Below are 22,430 nucleotides of genomic sequence, written 5' to 3' on the forward strand. Positions count from 1 at the left end.
ACTCATTATATATTTATTTCCACTCATTACATGAGTTAAGACAAGTGACATTTATGTTGATATCCATAGGATTACATGTCATATGGAGTATGCAGAACAAAAGCACAGGAAAAAAAACATTTAAAAACTTGCCAACAAAAAAGGACAATTTTGTTCTATATTGCACATTAGAGGATTCCACAGAACGGACTGTAAAAAAAAAAAAAAAATAGTATTGCTTTTATTACAATGGAAGCTTAACACTTTCAATACTACAGGGGCTTATCAAGTATGCAAGAACAAACAAAAATAAAAAAGTGAGGCTTTGGACATGTCAAAACTGGGTTACGTAAATAGAATAAATATTAGTTAAATAAGCAGGCCACCATCAAAGGAGATCGTAAGTTTTAACTCTTTCTAGCACCATTATGGAACTTCTGCTGACAGTCTTAGGCTGCGTCCATAGAGGATGGAGCCGCACTGACTCGCCTGTTCAAGCATGAGCGATTTCATGCACATGCAGGCGAGCCAGCGTGTGCGATCAGGAGGCGGGGGAGGCAGGGCAGTGACGTCTTTGGGCCAATAGCCTGCGACGCACCGACATCACGGCGCCGTGACGTTACTGTGCTTGGATGTTTTCAGCCGACAGCGTGCTGAAAAACAGCTTTGCATGTCGGCTGAAAAATCCAACGCTTCAGCACGCCTGCGTGAGCCCCCTCTCAAGACATCCTCATTGAGGATTCCGGGGCTCAGCACTGCCTATCCTTCCATGGACGCAGCCTTACAATTACATTCAAAAGGGTAAAGGATTCAGTAAACATGTAAATATAGGTCATTTATACACAAAGAAAAGCACAGCTAATTATAGCTATGACCAAAATGATCCTATATTTACTACATTACTTTATAAATGTCTATGTATTGGGCGTCACATCTTTCCTGTTCAAGAAACTAGATAAGATGAAACCAACTAGTGTTGGCATAATTGAAAGGGTATGTTCAACCACTGTGCCAGCCCTGGAAATAATCTTTGTAAAAAATGTTTAGCCTATAATGCTGGTGTGGCTTCAGATATACTACCACCATGACCTGTATGGGGACATTTTTTGTTTGAAGTAATCTTTGATTGCACAATTTAGCTGGCCACTCTAAAATGGCTTACAAAGACCGATTTCAACAATGCCTGTGGAAGTTACTTGTGGACCAAGTTATATTTGATGCAGCTATAAGCGATTGTTAAACATTTGCCTCAATGTGTGGCTAGACTGCAGTTAGTCTATACCAGCCCCATACCATTATGAATATCAAATAAACCAATCCCTACACAGAAGGTTGTATGATTCAAAATATGATTCAGAAGAGTTTACGAGGCTGCAGAATACACTGAATCAAGATACAATGAAAGCTTGAGCTGCAAACACAATGTTGTTCTATGAAAACAATAAGATACCTAGAATAAAAAATTGCTACAGTATGTTACCCACAGTGAATGGAGACATGGTTCTGGTAGTCTTCGCAAATAAAAACAGCACAAAAAAAAAAAAAAAAAAAAAAAACACACCACAGACAAAATGACATCCCCATATGCATACAAGAATATGAAAAAACTAGTTTGGATATTTTGCTGATTGGTTGTACACAAGTATCAGATCATAACAGCCAATTGGGGGGGGGAAATAAAGTGCCATTCAAAATTAGTAAATGGTTGTAGATGTGCTACCAGGTTGCAAAATCAAATGAAGCGGCGACAGCACAATACAGGTTTACAGTTCTCAAATTGTATTTGCAGATTTTACAGCAATTGTATATTATTTCAATCATCAAAGTGTAATCAAGGAAAGAAATGACTTTGCATAGTCCGATGGATAGAAAGTTAGAGCTTTTTGCCAAAACATGTTAAAATATTATCCAAAATAGAAAAAACACGTTCTATCACAAGTAAATTGATTATTGCAACCAATGACATTTCAAACAAACCAAAGACTACCCTAAAGCTTGGAACTCTAATCAGCTCAAAACAGCTCTAGGAAAAAATCCATTGCTTTACATCTTCAGTTTCCTCAACTGTATGCCAGTTTTTACAAAACCCCCAAATAAAATTGTTCTCTGCTGTTAAAATATATAACCATACCTAGGGTGCTATTTAAATCAAATGGATCTCTACGCGCCACTGTGCCTCTAGTTGTAAACACGAACCCTTTCCTTAGTTTGCCAATTGCTACATGCTCCGTTTTACTACCACACAATTACTTTCATATTCTAGAATAAAGCTTTCATTTGAACAGTTCATATGCTCTTTCATCTTTGTTTTGTTGAATCGGAGCCCAACACAGTTTACGGCCCTGAACAATCCGTATAGGTAGTGACCATGTTTCCTCTGCGCTGAGTGACTGTCCTACAATGCTTGCTGGACGCATGGAATCCATCTTCTCTTTTCACAGTGTGCCTTGGAGTGCCATCAAAACCACCAAATGTAAACATTTTTTCCATATCTTCAAACATGTCATTGAATAGTCCTCCACCGAAAGAAAAGTCCTGAAAATGACGCCTGTGTTTGTTCTGAGTTTCTTGGTGGCTCCGAAAATGGTTTTCAAAGTGCCTCTTTGATTTAGTGTTCGGACTCTCGCCAAAAAAATCAAAGTCTTTGAACAGATCATCAAAGTTAAAAGACTGGTGGGAAGGTTTATCACTGCCTCCTCTTCCAGCATTTGTGAAGGCATCATGGCCAAATTGGTCATACTCTCTTCGTTTATTCTCATCTGAAAGGATCTCATATGCTGAAATAGAAAGCAGTAAAGAGTCAAATGTAAGAACTTCCATTGTTGGGAAAACTAAACAGAAATATTACACAGGGCAATTGACTGTTTCTTAAACACTGCTTAATCTGGTAAAAGTCCAAACATTAATAAACAATAAAATCCGCTGAAGGTTGTTTACCATGGCAGGGTTTATTTTTTATTTTTATGTGCCAAGTATTGCACTAATAAACCCCTTTTGAATTAAGAAATCTGAAAGGGTAAATGAACTGCATATGAATTTAAAAAAAGGGATGGGTGAATTGCAGGTGTTGGGGCTGTACTCTGGAAATTAGATAGATAAGTGTGTTGGCATTCCCACCCCTCCCGATTCTTTTGCATAGTACAACACCAAACTCCCTGTGCATCTGATAAACAGATGTAACATGTGATATTGTTCCCTCCGAGAATACACAGCATCACAAAATTATCACAAGATTCCTTTTGGATGCAAGTTAGGCTGCGCGTAGTGCCCGCGACCGCCAATGGGACAGGTGACGTCATTGTCGCCGCTAGCGAAAGTTATATTTCGCTGTGCGGGCATTTGATTTGTTCAGGGGCTGTCACATGAGGCGACAGCCGTTGAAAAATCAAATATTCCCAACTTCCAAAGTCCGCTACACCGCTCCGTCGCATTGCCGCCGTCGCGCTTACTATAAGCGCACGCGGCGGCAATGTTTTTGTTTTTGGGAGGCGGCGCCCGTCGCAGGCACTATACGCACAGCCTCACATTGGTTGAGCATTTTCTTTTTTTCAGGGTTATAAACATGAAACTTTATAGTAAACAGGCTGGATCAGTATTCCTAAACAGAGAGCAGACTAAGGAGCGAGTAATAAACTTGTTATTTTGTTAGAAGACTACTTCTGCGGTAGGACTCCATGGAAGTTTACATATACTCACACGGGAATTATATTAAATACAACTGTTTATCACAATGGATTCCAAATTATCACACCGGAAACAATGAAGCCTGTTACATCTGTAAGGCCGCAACCATGGTTATCGCGACCGCATGAGCGGGGCGATCAAATTTCCGTAAGACAATGAGCGCGGCCATGGGTCGTGCACACGAGAAATCAAATAAATTTGATTTTGCCGAACGACCAGGACACGGGCGCAGTTCAGCCAATGAGGACAAACCGCTCACGTGATGTCAAACGCCCTCCGTTGCGCAATCCTACAGACAGTGTATCACTCCAGCTACAGGCGAGCGAGACGCCGTGCGTGCACCATGGACACAGACTTATATGGAGTTTAAAAGCGATAAAATAAATTAAAAAAAGTAAGACATGTATATATTGGACAAGAGAAACTACACACAGGCATTTTTCCCTTGTTTATTAATGACCTTGAGGTTGGGATCGAGAGCAAAGTCTCCATCTTTGCTGATGATACTAAATTGTGTAAATGGCAGATGAGGTTTAATACAGATAAATGTAAGGTTATGCATTTGGGATGCAAGAATAAAAAGGCGACATACAAATTAAATGGAGATATATTGGGGGAATCCTTGATGGAGAAGGATTTAGGAGTGCTTGTTGACAGCAGGCTTAGCAATAGTGCCCAATGTCATGCAGTAGCTGCAAAGGCAAACAAGATCTTATCTTGCAAACGGGCAATGGATGGAAGGGAAGTAAACATAATTATGTCCCCTTACAAAGTATTAGTAGGACCACACCTTGAATATGGAGTACAATTTTGGGCACCAATCCTAAGAAAATACATTATGGAACTAGAGTGCAGAGAAGAGCCACCAAATTAATAAAGGGGATGGACAATTTAACTTATGAGGAGAGGCTAGCTAAATTAGATTTACTTACATTAGAAAAGAGGTGTCTAAGAGGGGATATGATAACTATATACAAATATATTCAGGGACAATAAAAGGAGCTTTCAAAAGAACTATTCATGCCACGGGCAGTACAAAGGACACAGGGCCATCCCTTAAGGTTGGAAGAAAGGAGATTTCACCAGCAACAAAGGAAAGGGTTCTTTACAGTAAGGGCAGTTAAAATGTGGAATTCATTACCCATGGAGACTGTGATAGCAGATACAATAGATTTGTTCAAAAAAAGGTTGGACATCTTTTTAGGTGGGAAAGGTATACAGGGATATACCAAATAAGTATATATGGGAAGGATGTTGATCCAGGGATTCATCCGATTCTTGGAGCCAGGAAGGAATTTATTTTTCCTCTTATGAGATATCATTGGATGTTATGACACTGGGGTCTTTTTGTTTGCCTTCCTCATGATTAATAAGTATAGATATAGGATAAAGTATCTGTTGTCTAAATTTAGCATAGGTTGAACTTGATGGACCTACGTCTTTTTTCAACCTCATCTACTATGCAACTATGTAATATTTATTCATTAGCAAAGTGCAGCAAGAAATACGATATAATAAAAATGAATAGGAAAGAAGAATATAAAATACAACATACACTCCCTCCCCCCCCCCCCCCCACTTGCCTTCAGCTATTTCTTGAAACTTTGCTTCTGCGTCAGGGCTTTTGTTTTTGTCGGGGTGGTATTTCATTGCGAGTTTGTGAAAAGCTTTTTTGATCTGTCGCTCGGAGGCATTTTTTGGAACCCCCAAAATGTCATAATAAGTCTTCTTTGCCAATATCAATTCAGATATTAGTAAGATGCAAACCGCAAATGTGACCATTGATTGTGCGGATGCCATAGTTGATGTTTCTGTAAAAGAGAAAAATTAAATGAAAATCAGTGAAAATATTGGCGCACAACAGAAGCTTTTTACTACAAGAGAATTAAGATAACGTGGTGGGGATGGGAACAATAGTCTTGATCACTGCATTTTGGCACATATTTTTTTGCTACAAAGTATCAAGCAGCTAGTAATTAAGTCGGTGCAAATGAAAGTGAATCACCACAGAATACATTTAGATGAATCTGTAATTAATGTACAGTGGTAATTAAAAAAATTAAGGTATGAGCACCACATAAGTATTAATAACTATAATTAATATTTATTAAAAATAAAGTGCATTCCATAGTGTTCATTTTAAAAATGTTAAACGCTCCAAGATCTACTTTAGACCCCATAAGTAGTAGATTCCACAGGTTGCCATGACAAGCAGTACAAACAAAAAAGTGTAGTCATTAGAAAACAAGGGTGTGAGGAGAACATGTAAATTTGTGTTGAACCAATTTTGAAAGCAAAGAACATGAACTAAAAACAGGAAAATATAAATACAGGCAATCCTCGGTTATCCAACGTTATTTGGACAGCACATTGGTTTCAAATGCTATGATATACAGATTTATAAAAGCTGAATCAGAGCAATCACAGCATACAGTTACTGCACAAAATACTGAGAGCAAAACAGGTTTGTCAATTTTTACTTTTTAAAAGCAGTGAAGTTAAATGGGCACAGTTGAAGTACAAGCATAGACGAACCTTTCCAGTTAAAAATCCCAGGTTAGAAGAGCAACTTTGCTCTCAAAACCAGTACGTCAGTGAAGAGACCAATACTGGGAAAATTTGTTCCAATGTGTATCAGTGACTTTGTTGGAAGAGCTAGAGAAACTCCCCCAGAAACCAAATCTGAGCCCTGAAAATAGTCAGCTAGAAAAGTCTTGCACTACATGGTCCTCCCTACCATCATGTGTTTCCTAAACCAATAATGCCAAGTCACAAATATTGCTGGCAGCTCGGAAAGATAGGACAACACCAATAAGGAAGCTCACATAGCATACAAGGGCACTCCCTGTTTCTAACCTATTTAAAAAAAAAAAGGTGAGGAGGTAGACGTGTCACTCCTAACCCAAGAGTCAATCACATTAACAGATCATCAGTCTGGTATACAGTATATGGATCTATATTAGTGGCTTGCTGATTCTCTTATAAGGCCTCTATTACATGTTACAATATGCAAAGGGGAACATGCACTGGCCAAAATAAGTGTGGAGTGGTTACATCAAATAAGAATAAACAGATAAAAACCAAGTTAATTTCAGGCAATCACAATTCTCAATTGTAACCAAATAGGGCATATAATAGATGTACCTACGCAGAAGTATTCATTCTCACATGATAAGGGAGACTTGTGAAGCTAGAGTCGCAGGAGTAACTATATAAAAGACTGCGATTATACAGCCGAACTGCAGGGCACGCGCATCTGTGACATCGCAGAGCGACAAGTGCACGAGTACATGCGTGTGCTGCTGGTGGCGGAAATCTGTTTTCTGATTGGATGGCCACGTCACGCCATGCTTTGCAGTAGCAAGCGGCGAGACCGTTGCATTTTGTACAGGCAGTTTTCAGGTACATATACAAGTTGTTTTTGCGCCACTCTGTGTCACTATGGGTGACACCAAAGGCGCTTTAGTATAATCGCAGCCTTGTGTTGTGAAGGTCTCTCCTCAACCCACTGAAAGCCTTCACAACCTGAACCAAAAGAAATCTGTACTTCTCTGGGACACATGTATCCACTAGAGATACATGACATCACAACATGCTGCAATTTCTGGCAATACCCAGTTTCAAATAGGCAGCAGAGTATTGAGAAGGCAGTGTCTCACAGATTAGAAACTTGAGTTGTAAGAGACCAGAATCACTTCAAATTTATAGTTGAGACCTCTGGCACTCACAGGGTTAAGGTCGCTCTGCAATGTTAGGCCTCGGCCATGTTTAGCGCTTGCTGGCGGAAGCGTGCTGACGCGCGCTCCCGCTCAGCATTGAGCCCCTACAGCCGCAATTAGAGCGGCTTTAGTAGGGGCTCATCTGCGCTTCCGCAAGCGCAGGTCTTAGGGGAATTTAAAATCCCCCCGCTTGCCGGCGCGACAGGCCGGTCACGTGAGCGGTTCGCCCAATGAGGGCGAACCAGCTCCGTGACGTCACTAGCCCGGCCCCGGCCAGTGACGTGCCCGCCCCCGGCCCGCTGACAGCGCGTGCGGTAAGCAACCGCAAGGCCAGGGAAAGCACCCGCTTTCCCTGCGCCTCAGCACGCCAGCAGGGAGCCTGGCCGAGGCCTTAGGCTGCGCTTATAGCTATGTCGCCGTCACGCTGCGGTCGCTGGAAAAATCAAATTGACTTCCAGCGATCTCGACTAAGTCTTCGCGTCGCTTCTACTGTAAGCGCACACGACAGCGGCAATACATTTGTTTTGCCGCGACATAACATCACCTGCGACGGCGACGTCACAGCAAAATAAACGCATTGCCGCTGTTGCGTGCACTTATAGTGACCGCAACGCAGCGACGGATTGGTCATCTTTATTTGATTTTCCAGCGACCGCCGCTATTAGCACAGCCTTAGGCTGCGTCCATAGAAGGACAAGCAGCGCTGAGGCGTGCGGACGCTCCGCGCTGAGCCCCTGCATCCTCAATGAAGATGTCTTGAGAGGGGGCTCACGCGAGCGTCCGCAGGCATGCGGAGGCTTTGGAGTTTTCAGCCGAGCGCCAAGCTGTTTTTCCGCGCTGTCGGCTGAAAACATCTAATCAGCCTTAAGCAGCGTCAACGTCACAGCACCGTGACATTGACGTCAGTCCGTCGCAGGCGATTGGCCCAGCGACGTCACTGCCCCGCCTCCAACCACATCCCCCCCCGGCTTCCTTCGCGCACGCTGGCTCGCCTGCAAGTCCGTGGAATCGCGCTGACTTAAGCAGGCGAGCCTCAACACTAGCGCGCCTCCGCTCTCCCCACACCTCTATGGCCTGGGCCTTACACTTATGACAATTTACAAGAAAGCCTTTGGGGTCTAGAATTTTTTTTTTTTTTTAATTTTATAACACTTTACCATGTGACTCCATTAAAGCTGCTGATGCCAAAAACCATTGAGACTCAGGCTGCGCTTATATTGCCAGCGACAGACACTGACGTCACGCTACAGTCGCTGGAAAAATCAAATTGAAGTGACTTCCAGAGATCGCGACCAATCCATCGCATCATCCCTACTAAAGCGCACACGACGGCTTCAATACATTTGTTTTGAAGCAACATCGCTGTCACCGGCACTATAAGCGCAGCCTTCGCCAGACCAATGGAATTTACAGAAAATCAGTGAGTGGACATGTATGCAATTTAGTTAGCAAATCACAAATACCAAATACTAAAAGCAGCAGTTTGCATCCTTCTGTTAAGGAACAACTATCATTATATATTGTGACATTCTAAGGAACCAGAACCCTCTCTAACTGCGTGTCTGGGATCAGATGCATTGTTACTTTTTTCTGTGTTTGCAATTTACAGGGTATTTGACAATTGTACCAGAAACCCCTTTAGGGGTGCCCGGGGGAACCCAAGTGTGCCTGGGAACCCTGGTCGAAAAACACTGTCCCAACGGCTAACAACCTGCCTCCAGACTGCCAGGGATGGGAGAAGCCAGTCCGGCCTCTTCACCGCCCCCCAGCCTCCCATGAAAGGAAGTTGAGCTGTGAAGGAGCCATAGCGGCCCCGTTAGCCTCCCGTTCCCTGCTGGAAAGGGCCCGTGATGAATCATTGCGCTCTCCCTGGGATACGTCTACCCTACCGCCTGGATCAGGTAATGGACATGCTGTAGTGACAGAACCGACTTACCTACCCCCTACTCAGCGACCCGCCTGCGAGTGACGAGCCCGCGGCCAGGAGCAGACAGTTATCTGCAGCACTCAGCCCGGCCCCGCCCACTCTATCAGCCAGCAATCGCGCCACGAGCAGAGCTACACGATACGCTCCGCTATTGGCCAGCTCCGTAGCACGTGACTTTAAAGCGCGCGTGGAACGCTATTGTCACTTGAAGGAGCATGAAAACGTCACGTCCGTTGACTTGTCACTGTCTGATTTGTCTGGTATCCATAGCGACAACTTTAAGCAGATGGGGCGTGAAGTTAACGGCGGCCATTTTTCATTCTGGCAGAAACGGAGTTCCCTATATTTAATGAAAAATATATTTACAAAGCGACTTTGAACAATAGTTAATGATCAAGTCACAATTTCAACCAAACGAGGTGTATTTTATTGCTAGAAATCTTTGGAATCGACACAAATATTGAGTATTCTTTTTGCTTGTATGTAACTTTGTGGGATACTACTTACCCTTCACATGCTACTATCTACAGGCTATCTAGTCGGGCTCTGCCCGAATCAGACATGGGCGCCAAGCCGCCTGTGGGTTATCTGCAGGCAGCCAAGGTGAGCAGGAGAGCGGCGGTGACGTCAAGGCTGCAGTGCCCGGATGCGGAAAGGCAGAGAGGTAGGTCCGGCCCGTGTGCGAGCCCAGAATTCCAGGGTAAGCGGGGCCCCGCACACTGATCATGACGAGATACTGCGCACTCTTCTGCTGCAAGAACCGGAGAGGGCGGGCGGCCGGAGAGCAGCGCAAAGTGTCCTTTTACCCGTAAGTTTCCTCTCCACCAGACTGACAGCTGTGTGGAGAGGGAGTGAGGGAAAGGCGATGAAATCCAACTGTACAAATGCATTGGAAGAGGGAGCTGGTCTCTGCGGGAACGTACACAAACATACCCTCAAACTGCACTTGTTTAGCAAGCACTGCACCTGTTTATACCAGGAGTACCTCTGTGCCTACTTTACATACAGTATGTCTGCCAGTGGTGGAAGCGCAGAAGCTTCAGCTAATGAAAATAGCTGGGAGATTGCTGACTCATCTCATAGTCATCACCTATGTAAATAGTCTGTGACACCACTTCTATTGTGTGTGTGTGTGTGTGTATATATATATATATACAAATAAATCCAAACATACACATTTTATTGGTAATACGATCTGTGTATTTGAATTAATTGCATATTACAATGTCTCCTTGGGAAGGTATTGCTTGGAAGCGCTTCTATCCCGCAGTTACAGCGTAAATAAAGTGTGCCTGTTTTCACATGTCAAATAGTCCTTATATAGATTTGTCTGTAAAAAAAAATAAAAATCATGGAGTAGCAAAGGAGGTAGAGGGAGTAAGTGAATGACCCTGAGAGGTTTGACATCTTGTAACATCTCAACTAGTTGTTGGTCCAATAAAAGTTATCCTACCACCTACTTTCTCTCCTTCCTTTGCTAATACAGCTCAATACGCTTATAACGCGATCCAAGCGTTCGCATTTATGAATACTTTACAACACGATTATTGGTATCTTGAATACTTTATTGTACAATGCATACAATTGGACATTATTTCTAACGCGATCCGCATATAACGCAATGTGATTCTTTGGACCCCAAGCACAGCGTTATAAGGGGGTTGAGCTGTACCTGGAAGAAAGGACCAACCCGGTTACCCGCCCTTCTTTGCTTAAATATCAGGGAGTATTTTTGATGACAAGTGAGACTTGGCATGCATGTAATTGTTTTATTATCTGCAGTTGTTGGGCCATCTTTGGTGATCTTGGCTACCTTATTAATTAAATAAATAAATCTGAGTGATATGCATCAAGATCATGCAGTTTGCACCTGGAAATGGTGTAAGAGTTTTTTCTGCTTGTTTTTATTTGTACTGAAGTCAACTGTTTAAATGTTTTTACGTTTCTGGAACTGCAGTAATGATGGGAAACTGCTCAAGTTACAGATACAAACTTTAGTACATGTATTCTTTGCATAGACTGGCTTTGGGAAGAGGGCAAATCAAAATCAATGACCATTGTTGATAGAGGAGTATATTGTTAGCTTTTGCAGTCTTTTTGGATTTAAGGGGTTAAATCCTTAGGTTAGTGTAAATAGGATGTATTTATTTATAAACTGTTTTACCAGGAAGTAATACATTGAGAGTTACCTCTCATTTCAATTATGTCCTGGGCACAGTTATGATGACAAATACATGGTTACAGTCAGTGAACAGGGTTATACATTATGTATAACGAGCGTTATGCACCATCCAGACTCTTGTGTTCTTCTTCTCAAGGATGTCTTCTTTCTACCCCCTTTGTATCTAAAGCCCTCTCCCTCCTTAAACCTTTTTCACTGACTGCCCCACACCTCTGGAATGCCCTTCCCCTCAGTACCCGACTAGCACCCTCTCTATCCACCTTTAAGACTCACCTTAAGGCCCGGGCCATAGAGGGGTGGGGAGAGCGGAGGCGCGCTAACGCTGAGGCTCGCCTGCTTCAGTCAGCGCGATTGCACGGACTTGCAGGCGAGCCGGGGGGAGGTGGTTGGAGGCGGGGCAGTGACGTCGCTGGGCCAATCGCCCGCGATGCACTGACGTCAATGTCACGGCGCCGACGTCACGGCGCCATGATGTTGACGCTGCTGTGCTGTGATTGGAGGTTTTCAGCCGACAGCGCGCTGAAAAACAGCTTGGCGCTCGGCTGAAACCTCCAACTCGTCAGCACGCCTGCGGACGCTCGCGTGAGCTCCCTCTCAAGGCATCCTCATTGAGGATGCAGGGGCTCAGCGCGGCGCGTCCGCACGCCTCAGCACGGCCTGTTCGTCTATGGACTCTGCCTAAGACACACTTGCTTAAAGAAGCATATGAATAGCTCTGTGGATATTCTGAACACATGATACATAAAGCTTGGCCCCCTGCAGACGCACTTACCAGAACTCCCTCCTACTGTCTCTGTACGTTCTCCCTACCAATTAGACTGTAAGCTCCTCGGAGCAGGGACTCCTCTTCCTTATTGTTACTTTTATGTCTGAAGCACTTATTGCCATGATCTGTTATTTATTTGATTACCACATGTATTACTACTGTGAAGCGCTGTGTACATTAATTGCGCTATATAAATAAAGACATACAATACATGAACCGTTTAACATATTTTATCTTTTAGGCGTATGAAACCGTTACAGACCAGACTAAAATGTGAGACAGCTTTTGTTTTGAAAGAACATAGACTGGTGGTGGCTTTGAGAGTGTCGGGTAGCTTGTTCCAGCTGTGAGGTGCACGGTAAGAGAAGGTGGTGCAGCTGGATACTTTGTTTGTGGTCCCAAGGTTCAACAGTCTTTTGGAGTCAGATCTCAGATAAGTGCTGCATGTGGTAGGGGTGAGGAGCTTGTTCAGATAGGCGGGTAGATTGCGCACTGCTGCTTTAAAATACTTTCTGGGCAATCTGGGGGGCGGGAGTTTTGTCTGGGGGGCGCGGGCCGTTGCAGAGATCCCGCGCTCTTCCCCCAGGGCATTTAATGCCGGGGGTTTGTGCGAGGCCTCTGCAACAAGGAAACTTACCTTGTTTCAGACGTGTCTCCATGGCAATGAGGCGTCAAATCACGCCGCGGGTCATGTGACATCGCCAACATCAAATGCCGCCGCTGGTCACGTGACGCAACTCTGGAGCGTCATTTGGCGCGTGTGGAAGGTAGGAGAGGGGGCATGAGACTGGGGGAGGCCTGGCAGGTGGGCGCAGCTTAAAAAGTTTGCGCTCCCCTGTTTTTAAAGCAAGACAGGAAAGATGAACTTTGCACCTAGACTCAAGTGATGACCAATCTAGTTCTTTGAGCATTTTGCAGTGATGTGTGTTGTAGTTACATTGGAGGATAAATCGGCATATTGAATTGTAGAGGGTGTCAAGTTTGCTAAGGTGAATTTGGGGTGCTGTACCATATACTATGGCCCCATAGTCTATACTTGGCATTAGCATCTGCTGTGAGATGCACTTTCTGACCATGCACTTTGTTCGACTCTTTATCGATTAAAAAAAAAAATGTGTGTGAACTACTGAATTGGTAGAAGGATTGTGGAATGTGAGAAACACATTTATTTAAACAACTGATTTGTAGGATGGGTAAAATTTGTTTATGGAGCAGAGGAGGGCACACAACATCTCAGGTACACTATGGAGTCTGTCTAAGGCCAAGATAAGTATAGGCTTTGTGCCCAGATCTTTTTTGTAATTGTTTTTTTTTTCTTTTATTGTTTCATATTAACAAGCCATGCATAGGTTAATCTGTAGATGAAGAAATTACTATATGAATCTGTTTTTAGAGTAGATATGTCGGAACAACCTATACCATCGAGCGATCAAGAAGACTTGACCGTTCCCGGTCCATAGTATGCTTGTTTGGCCTGTACCTATAGATGAAGCTTGATAGTTCATTTATTTATCATAAGGCAAAATAACAGTCAAGATCTGTTTTCGGATATTTCATTTGATATTGGATAAGAAGAAACGCACTATTACGAATAAAGGACCAATTATTTTCAGGTAGTTGCTGTGATGGTGGGGGAAATGTGACTGCTTTTAATAAAGGTCAAGCCTGCCCTACCTGTCAGTAATACATCTGTATTGTGGATGTGGTTATTTGTATTGTAAGCCTGATTCCAGCACTTCAGGAACTAGGGGTTAATTGGATGTTCAGCTGGAATGTTGCAGTGTGGCCTGTGATCTTTCCAAGTAACTATTTGCATGCACCTGTGTTTGTTGTTGCACTTCTCCCCACCGATCAGGGGCTGGGTCATATTTCAAGCACCTGGGGGGAGGGAGACACCTAGCTAGATCAGATAAGATAAGCTCCATTTTAGCTGGGAGTTCAGAGCTTTTTAGCTGAGGCTGCTGGGAGAAGCTGCGCTCTGCAGTAAGAAAGAACAGTGTAAATCTCTTTAGGGAGATCCCTGCACCCATGTCTATAGGGTAACTCCAGTTTCGTGTGTGTGTGTGTGTGTGGTGAATCTGTAAATAGTTGTGGCTATTTCTTTTTCCAATAAATTTATTTTATAAACTCTATTTCTGTCTGGCGACTTGATTCCTGGTGTGATTGTCCTGGTCTCCTGTGTCAGTTGCTATGGGAGTATGTGCAAGAAACTAAAGTTTTTGCATCATTGTACTATATACATGTTGACTCTGTTACCCTGGAGCCCCCAGAAAGAGTTAAAGGTTTCCTGCATTCTGTGGTTCCCTCCAGAAAGGGGTTATAACTAATCGTTCTGAGTGTGGACCAGCCCATCCAGTTTTTTAGTAGTTGTTGCAAGTTCCAGTTTTAGTTGCTGTTGTTAGCCCCTCCACCGTGGTAGCAATAAAGTGGTTATCTATTGTCAGATGGAACAATAATATACTTTATTATATCTAAATGTTGACCACTTTTTGTGATCCAGTTGATTCAATATATATAATTATCAATTAAAGCATTCCAACTGTTAAAAAAAATATATATATATATATCTACAGTATATATGTATGTACAATGAAATGATTTAACACAACAATATATACATACAATATGATCAACAATATGAATAATTATGTAACTTCCCATGTGTACCAATAAAAAAAAATGGGGAGATGTGAAAAAGATGAGACTCCGTGCGGGGATCTCAGACCCGCCATACATAAACAGTATAAAGGCAGTCCTCGGTTATCCGACACAATGCGTTACTCAAAATGGCGTTGTAAAGCGAAACACGTTTTCCCATAGGAACACTGTTTAAATGAAAGGTTCCGTTCCTGAAGGCATTTTTAACACTAAAATACACCAAATATTTTATGCAGGCAATAAGATATGCAGCACACACATAAATTATATAGTGTATATACTGTATTATATATATAACATAATAAATAATATATTATATAGTATAATATTATATATATATTTATATATATATACGCTCTTACGATGCTTTACAACGTTGTTTATGTGAATGTGTGTGTGTGTGTGTGTGTGTGTCTGTATATATATATATATATATATATACAGTGTTCGACAAACCTATACATTTGCTCGCCCCGGGCGAGTGGATTTAACCCCCGGGCGAGTAAATATTGGCCCAAGCAGCACACGTTTGGTACTAGGTGGCGAGTAGATTTTTTTGTGTGGCGAGTAGATTTTTTGGTGATTTGTCAACCACTGTATATATGTGTGTGTGTATATATATATATATATATATGTGTGTGTGTGTGTGTGTGTGTGTATGTATATGTATGTATGTATGTATGTATGTATGTATGTATATGTATATGTATATGTATATATATATATATATATATTTATATTGTGGGAGAAAAGGAGGACCCCGCATCCACAAGATAAATAGATGCAACTAAATACCGACACTAAGTTCATCAATATACAGTGATATATATATCTGTCAGTGGTGCTATAAGGGCAAGTAAATAGGGTGAGAGAAGGAAAGGGCCCTAAACAAAAAGCACTCTAGTATGCCTTTGAAGTACAAGTTCACATAATCTTTATTTGAAGGTTATCACAGAACAAAAGTTAAAAAAAACACAGAAAGTATAAAAATGGCCCTGTACGTGGCAAAATTTGACAAATCCTCCAGCAGTTAAATCCCAATGGGAACAAAACCAATATCAAAATAGACAATGATTGCACTCTAAAGTACCTGACAAGGTTAACAAAGTGAGGCAGACAGCAGGCCAAACTTGGGTTAGCTATGGCTAAGTGGTCAAATCACATAGTAACAACACACTCTTATCCCCATAAGTCTCAAGGGTATGTCTGAAGTGACACTGTGACGTCACGCACATGCGCACTATGCATTAGTGGGATTATTTTGCCAGTACTGCCCTCTTCCGTGGAGGTAGGCGTCCACAGGATACAGCCGTATTATTGGCCCTTCTACCAAGACGCCCATAAGACTTTCACAGTAAGTCTACTATGCACACACCTGTCTGCCCTTTGCACATTGTGCTATTGATTAACTTTACCAGGTGATGATAATCATTGGCCCAATTAGATTCCCTTTTTAAGCATGCATGTTACCCTGCCTACATCACCACTCCCAGTAGAAGGCTCTTGGCCGAAACGCGTAGGAGCAGGTCTAGTAGGCAGGATCCCCTGGTTTGTCCCCCCCTTGGGACATGTTATCATGCTCTGAGCTGCTGCTACTTGTCTCCTCCATCATTTTGCAGTGTACCTGACATTAGGTGATGTATTACAACCTGTAGATGTGGGCTTAGGTGTGCTCCCTTTGGCTTTAGACTGTGTGTCTCTCTGTAACCTCCTTCGCACACTGTGTCACTTCAGACATACCCTTGAGACTTATGGGTATAACAGTGTGTTGTTACTATGTGATTTGACCACTTAGCCATAGCCACCCCAGTTTGGCCTGCTGTCTGCCTCACTTTGTTAACCTTGTCAGGTACTTTAGAGTGCAATCGTTGTCTATTTTGATATTGGTTTTGTTCCAATTGGGATTTAACTGCTGGAGGATTTGTCAAGTTTTGCCACGTACAGGGGATCCATGCCCATTTTTATACTTTCTGTGCTTTTTTTAACTTTTGTTCTGTGATAACCTTCAAATAAAGATTATGTGAACTTGTACTTCAAAGGCATACTAGAGTGCTTTTTGTTTAGGGCCCTTTCCTTCTCTCACTATATATATATATATATATATATATATATATATATATATATATATATATATATATATATATATATATAGACACACACACACACACACACACACACACACACACACACACACACACACACACACACACACACACACACAACGTTGTAAGAGCGTTGGATAAGCCATTTTGGCGTTGTAAAAATGAATATAGGTATGCATTGCATAGCGTTGGATAAGCCATTCGTTGTAAAGCGAAGCATTGTAAAACGAGGACTGCCTGTACAAGGCATACATGGAGACTGTATATTACAATAATTTAAACTGTAATAACTACAATCATTATTATTTAGTTTTAGTTAGATATTATCTCATAGTAGAACAATAAAAATCCTATACGAAATATTCATCTACAACAAAAACTCAAACATACATTAAATACTCCATGTGAACATGCAGACTGGACTAATGACATAGGACATAGGACAAATAACAGTAGCATGTGTATGTATCATAAGATATAAAAAAAAGCAAGCTATACATCACCCAAACCATAGTTGGAAGCATAGACACAGAACAGCTTCCGTAAATGTGCAAAATAGTGTATTTTAGAATCTTTACAAAAACTGAAGTATCGGTCCACAAACATACCTCACCACCATGAAGAAGGACCATTTGTGGATTGTAAATGCTCTTTTGCACATTTACTGAAACCGTGCCTAATCTTCCAACCATGGTTTGGGTGATATATTTTGACGAACTTGAAGATTAAATGGGATATTATTGTTGGCCTTGGTGAAGTTAGAAAAAAAGATGACAGCCATCAAAAGTAGCCACCTATTCTATTACAGAGGTACAGATAATGGAAGAATCAGTGGAGTAGGCTTCATCATTAACGAGATGGAGAAACAATATCGTGGAGTATGAAAGCTCATAAAGAGCAGCCAGATGTAGTCATTCAATTGACAGAGATGCATGCTTCAAATAATTCAAGTATTTGCCCCAACAAGTGTCACAGACAATGAAGTGGAAGACTTCAACCATGAAATCAACCAACTTAACAACATTGGAAATTGTCACCTCCAAGATCGTTATGGGAGATTTATATTGGTTGAATTTAGGAATGCAAAAATATATGCATGAGTGTGTTGCTGGTTGTATATTTAACAATGGTTCGATAATGCAATGCAGCAGGCTAAAAACACAGGGATGTCCAAGTAGTGAGGAAGCACAGCATGCTTAGTTTATTTTTATATTCCTTCTCTGAATCTTGATGTGTTCAGTAATAAAAACGAAATTTTTGAAACCCAGGAATAAGTTTTTTGAGTGCAGAATATCTCATGGATTTAGATCTGGCGACAAGGGATTTTCTCCAAAGGAAAAATGATACAACTTCTGCTATGTCATACCTGATAATTATGTTTTTGTTTTTACTCTCTTTGACTTCACACGCCCTCACACCCCCTTTCATTTACAATGCTTCTTGCATGTAAAGTTTCTTTTTATGCTTCTTAATGGTGAGATTTGCAACAACGAGCAGCTTTCATCTTGCAGCTAAAACTCCACTGAAGCCTGTAGAGTCCATCACCGCTGTCTGCACAGAGGCCATACCAGTATAGGATTATAATACAGGCATACCCCGTTTTACATACACCCACTTTACGTACACTCGCAAGTACGTACATTTTTTTTTAGTTACACCATACCCCTGTGTACGTACACGTGCTTCGCGAGTACGGACACCAGGGGGCGGCGTGCGTGCGTGCGCACCTCCAATACAGCAACCTCCTTCATTGTGGTCCCTAACTGAGTGGGAGTGCAGTTAAAGGGTAACGGGGAACGGGGCCGGATGGCAGGGGGAAGGGGGAGATCGGGCGCGCCATCAATCAGCTGCTATAGCAGTGATTCCGCCCGCACTGCAGCTCCTGGCTTTTCTCCCTCCGTTCTCCTCCTCCCTCCTCCCTCCTCAGATCTCGCTCTAGTCTCCTGCTGCTGCTGCTGCAGCAGAACGGAACTTTGCATGTGAGTTACAGGCTACGGGGGAGGAGGAGGTCCTCTTCTACTGCATTCTGTGCTTGTGTGTGTGTGTGTCTGAGTGTGTGTGTGTGTGTGTGTGTGTGTGTGTGTGTGTTTGTCTGAGTGTGTGTGTGTGTTTGTCTGAGTGTGTGTGTGTCTGCCTGAGAGTGTGTGTGTGTGTGTGTGTGTGTGTGTGTTTGTCTGAGTGTGTGTGTGTGTGTCTGTCTGTCTGTCTGAGTGTGTGTGTGTGTGTGTGTGTGTGTGTGTCTGAGTGTGTGTGTGTCTGTCTGAGTGTGTCTGTCTGAGTGTGTCTGTCTGAGTGTGTCTGTCTGTGTGTCTGTCTGTGTGTGTGTCTGCGTGTGTGTCTGCGGGTATGTGCGTGTGTCTGCGTGTGTCTGCGTGTGCGTGACTGAGTGCGTCTGCGTGTGCGTGACTGAGTGCGTCTGCGTGTGCGTGACTGAGTGCGTCTGCGTGACTGAGTGCGTGTGCGTGACTAAGTGCGTGTGCGTGCGTGATTGTGTGACTGAGGGAGTGCGTGAGAGATTGTGTGACTGAGGGAGTGCGTGTGTGACTGAGGGAGTGCGTGCGTGTAAGCCAAGCTGATCAAGGACCTGAGTAAGGCCGTGCGTATAGTGCCGGCGATGCCGCCCAAAAACAGACACATTGCCGCCGCCGCGTGCGCTTATAGTAAGCGCGAGAGCGGCAATGCGACGGAGCGGACTTTGGAAGCCGGGAATATTTGATTTTCAAGGGCTGTCACCTCATGTGACAGCCCCTGAACAAATCAAATGCCCGGGAGTCTGCGATGCCGCCGCAAAGCGAAATATAACTTTCGCTAGCGGGGATGGGTGACGTCGCCGGTCGCGGGCACTATACGCGCGGCCTACGGAAGCACAGCATTGTAAAACACTGTACTGTACAGTATTGTACTGTACTGTTTTCACCAAAGTCACAAAAAATAAGTCCCAAAAATATATCAGTCAGTCAAATAAATGCACCTCACCTTCCTGCCCTTTCAGTAAAAATACTGTACAGTAGAAGATATGCCCTCTCCTTCATCCTTCCTACATATTTTTAAAATAATTTTCCATTCATCCATGTTGTATCTGTCAGCACATAAGAAAAATCAGCTGACATTAAAGATTTTATTTCAATAAAGCCTACTGTATTTATTTTGGTTACAAATGCGTTATTACATCAGTAATGCACATATATGATGTTTACAGTACAGTACATGCATTGTAAAGTGGAAAAAAGGTAGTGCTTCACTTTAAGTACATTTTCACTTTACATACATGCTCCGGTCCCATTGCGTATGTTAAAGCGGGGTATGCCTGTATCTAATACAGAGGCAACATTTGCTGCTTTATGGATGTATTTCTCGTTATCAGCATAATGCAGAAAGAAGGTGAAGTCCGTCCACGTGAAATGAGTTGATACAAAGATCCAAAAGTAGTGTGCGCACACTGGGAAACTGCAACATATTCTCGCTTCATTGAGGATTTTGTTCAATATGTTGACATAGAGAAACTAAATGCTCTCATCTACCTAATACTTGATGCGCCTTTTGTTTAGGATGCATTTGGTGAAGAACAACGGAATTTGGCAGCCTAAAATATTAAATAAGTACTTGGGAGTAGATCAACTAAACTCTGATCGGAGCTCAGTACCACATTAACTGCCATTCAAGTCAATGGTAGTTCATGCCGGGATTGAGCTCATTTACCCCTTCTCAGAGCTTTGTGATACGCCATCTTGTGCCTTTTTATCAAAGCCTCCCTAGCTAAAGCGTCACATAAGACCATTTACCTGTGTGTGTGTGTGTGTGTGTGTGTGTGTGTGTGTGTGTGTGTGTGTGTGTGTGTGTATATGTATATATATTTTCTGCTTTATGTATATGTATATGTGTGTGTGTGTGTGTATATGTATGTATATATATGTATGTATGTGTGTATGTATATATATATATATATATACAGTGCTTGACAAATCACCCAAAAATCTACTCGCCGCACCAAAAAATCTACTCGCCACCTAGTCCCGCCCCCAACCCCGCCCCCAACCCCGCCCCTGCTTAAAAAAATACATAAATAAAATCCCCGCATGGGATCTTACCTGATCCGCAGTTCTTCAATGTCCAGGTACCCTCATTCCCGCAATGTTATACCTGTCTTCTGGGTTAGAGGGGATTCCGTGTGAAGCTTGAGTCAGATCTGGAAGAAAGCAGTATAGGTTATTTCGGTGTAGTATAGGGCAGTTAATATATACATGGTAAATAAGATATCCAGATCGAGAGTGTGAGGCAGAGAGTGAGAGAGAGACAGAGAGGGGAGAGAGAGACAGAGAGGGGAGAGAGAGACAGAGAGGGGAGAGAGAGACAGAGAGGGGAGAGAGAGACAGAGAGGGGAGAGAGAGACAGAGAGGGGAGAGAGAGACAGAGAGGGGAGAGAGAGACAGAGAGGGGAGAGAGGGAAGAGCGAAGAGACAGAGAGGGAAGAGCGAAGACACAGAGAGGGGAGAGCGAAGAGACAGAGAGGGAAGAGCGAAGAGACAGAGAGGGGAGAGCGAAGAGACAGAGAAGGGAGAGCGAAGAGACAGAGAAGGGAGAGCGAAGAGACAGAGAAGGGAGAGCGAAGAGACAGAGAAGGGAGAGAGAGCGAGAGAGAGAGAGACAGAGAGGGGAGAGACAGAGAGGGGAGAGACAGAGAGGGGAGAGACAGAGAGGGGAGAGACAGAGAGGGGAGAGACAGAGAGGGGAGAGACAGAGAGGGGAGAGACAGAGAGGGGAGAGACAGAGAGGGGAGAGGGGAGAGACAGAGAGGCGAGAGACAGAGAGGCGAGAGACAGAGAGGCGAGAGACAGAGAGGCGAGAGACAGAGAGACAGAGAGGGGAGAGACAGAGGGGAGAGACAGAGAGACAGAGAGGGGAGAGACAGAGAGACAGAGAGGGGAGAGACAGAGAGGGGAGAGACAGAGAGACAGAGAGGGGAGAGACAGAGAGACAGAGAGGGGAGAGACAGAGAGACAGAGAGGGGAGAGACAGAGGGTTGAGACAGAGAGGGGAGAGACAGAGAGGGGAGAGACAGAGAGGGGAGAGACAGAAAGGGGAGAGACAGAGAGGGGAGAGGGGGAGAGACAGAGAGGGGAGAGACAGAGAGAGAGGGGGTGGAGAGACAGAGAGGTGGGGAGAGACAGAGAGGTGGGGGGAGAGACAGAGAGGTGGGGGGAGAGACAGAGAGGTGGGGGGAGAGACAGAGAGGTGGGGGGAGAGATAGAGAGGTGGGGGGAGAGACAGAGAGGGGGGGTGAGATAGAGAGGGGGGATAGACAGAGAGGGGGGAGAGACAGAGAGGGAGGAAAACTGACTGACGGGGGGGGGGAAACTGACGGACGGGGGGGGGGGGAACTGACTGACGGGGGGTAACTGACTGGGGGGGTAAC

The 22,430-nt window shown here is 43.5% G+C and overlaps 2 protein-coding genes across 6 annotated transcripts in view; one reads left to right on the forward strand and one right to left on the reverse strand.

Annotated features, from left to right (window-relative positions):
• Positions 1–10,030, reverse strand: DNAJB9 (DnaJ heat shock protein family (Hsp40) member B9). 3 transcript variants are annotated; one of them, XM_075600035.1, is made up of 4 exons: positions 9,817–10,029; positions 9,323–9,649; positions 5,247–5,474; positions 1–2,756 (listed from the first exon to the last, which is right to left on the reverse strand). In XM_075600035.1, exons 3-4 carry the CDS (start codon positions 5,461–5,463, stop codon positions 2,314–2,316), a joined length of 660 nt encoding a protein of 219 aa, XP_075456150.1. In that variant the 5' UTR covers positions 5,464–5,474; positions 9,323–9,649; positions 9,817–10,029; the 3' UTR covers positions 1–2,313. The 3 variants fall into 3 exon arrangements, with proteins under 3 accessions (XP_075456150.1, XP_075456151.1, XP_075456149.1); XM_075600036.1 differs by lacking the exon at positions 9,323–9,649 and having other exon boundaries at positions 9,817–10,030; XM_075600034.1 differs by lacking the exon at positions 9,817–10,029 and having other exon boundaries at positions 9,319–9,507.
• The window catches only part of THAP5 (THAP domain containing 5), a 21,465-nt gene continuing 8,662 nt past the window's right edge, over positions 9,628–22,430 (forward strand). The window contains exon 1 of one of the 3 annotated variants that reach the window (XM_075600032.1): positions 9,628–9,973. Coding sequence is in view for 1 of the 3 variants with exons in the window: in XM_075600031.1 (XP_075456146.1) it covers positions 10,035–10,117 (83 nt within the window). In the remaining 2 variants the exon portion in view is untranslated. Of the gene's footprint in view, positions 10,118–11,925; positions 12,616–22,430 lie in introns of those variants that run through there. The other 2 variants (XM_075600031.1, XM_075600033.1) reach the window with 2 other exon arrangements.

Source organism: Ascaphus truei, chromosome 5 (genome assembly GCF_040206685.1).
Source record: "Ascaphus truei isolate aAscTru1 chromosome 5, aAscTru1.hap1, whole genome shotgun sequence".
In the NCBI taxonomy this organism is placed as follows: domain Eukaryota; kingdom Metazoa; phylum Chordata; class Amphibia; order Anura; family Ascaphidae; genus Ascaphus; species Ascaphus truei.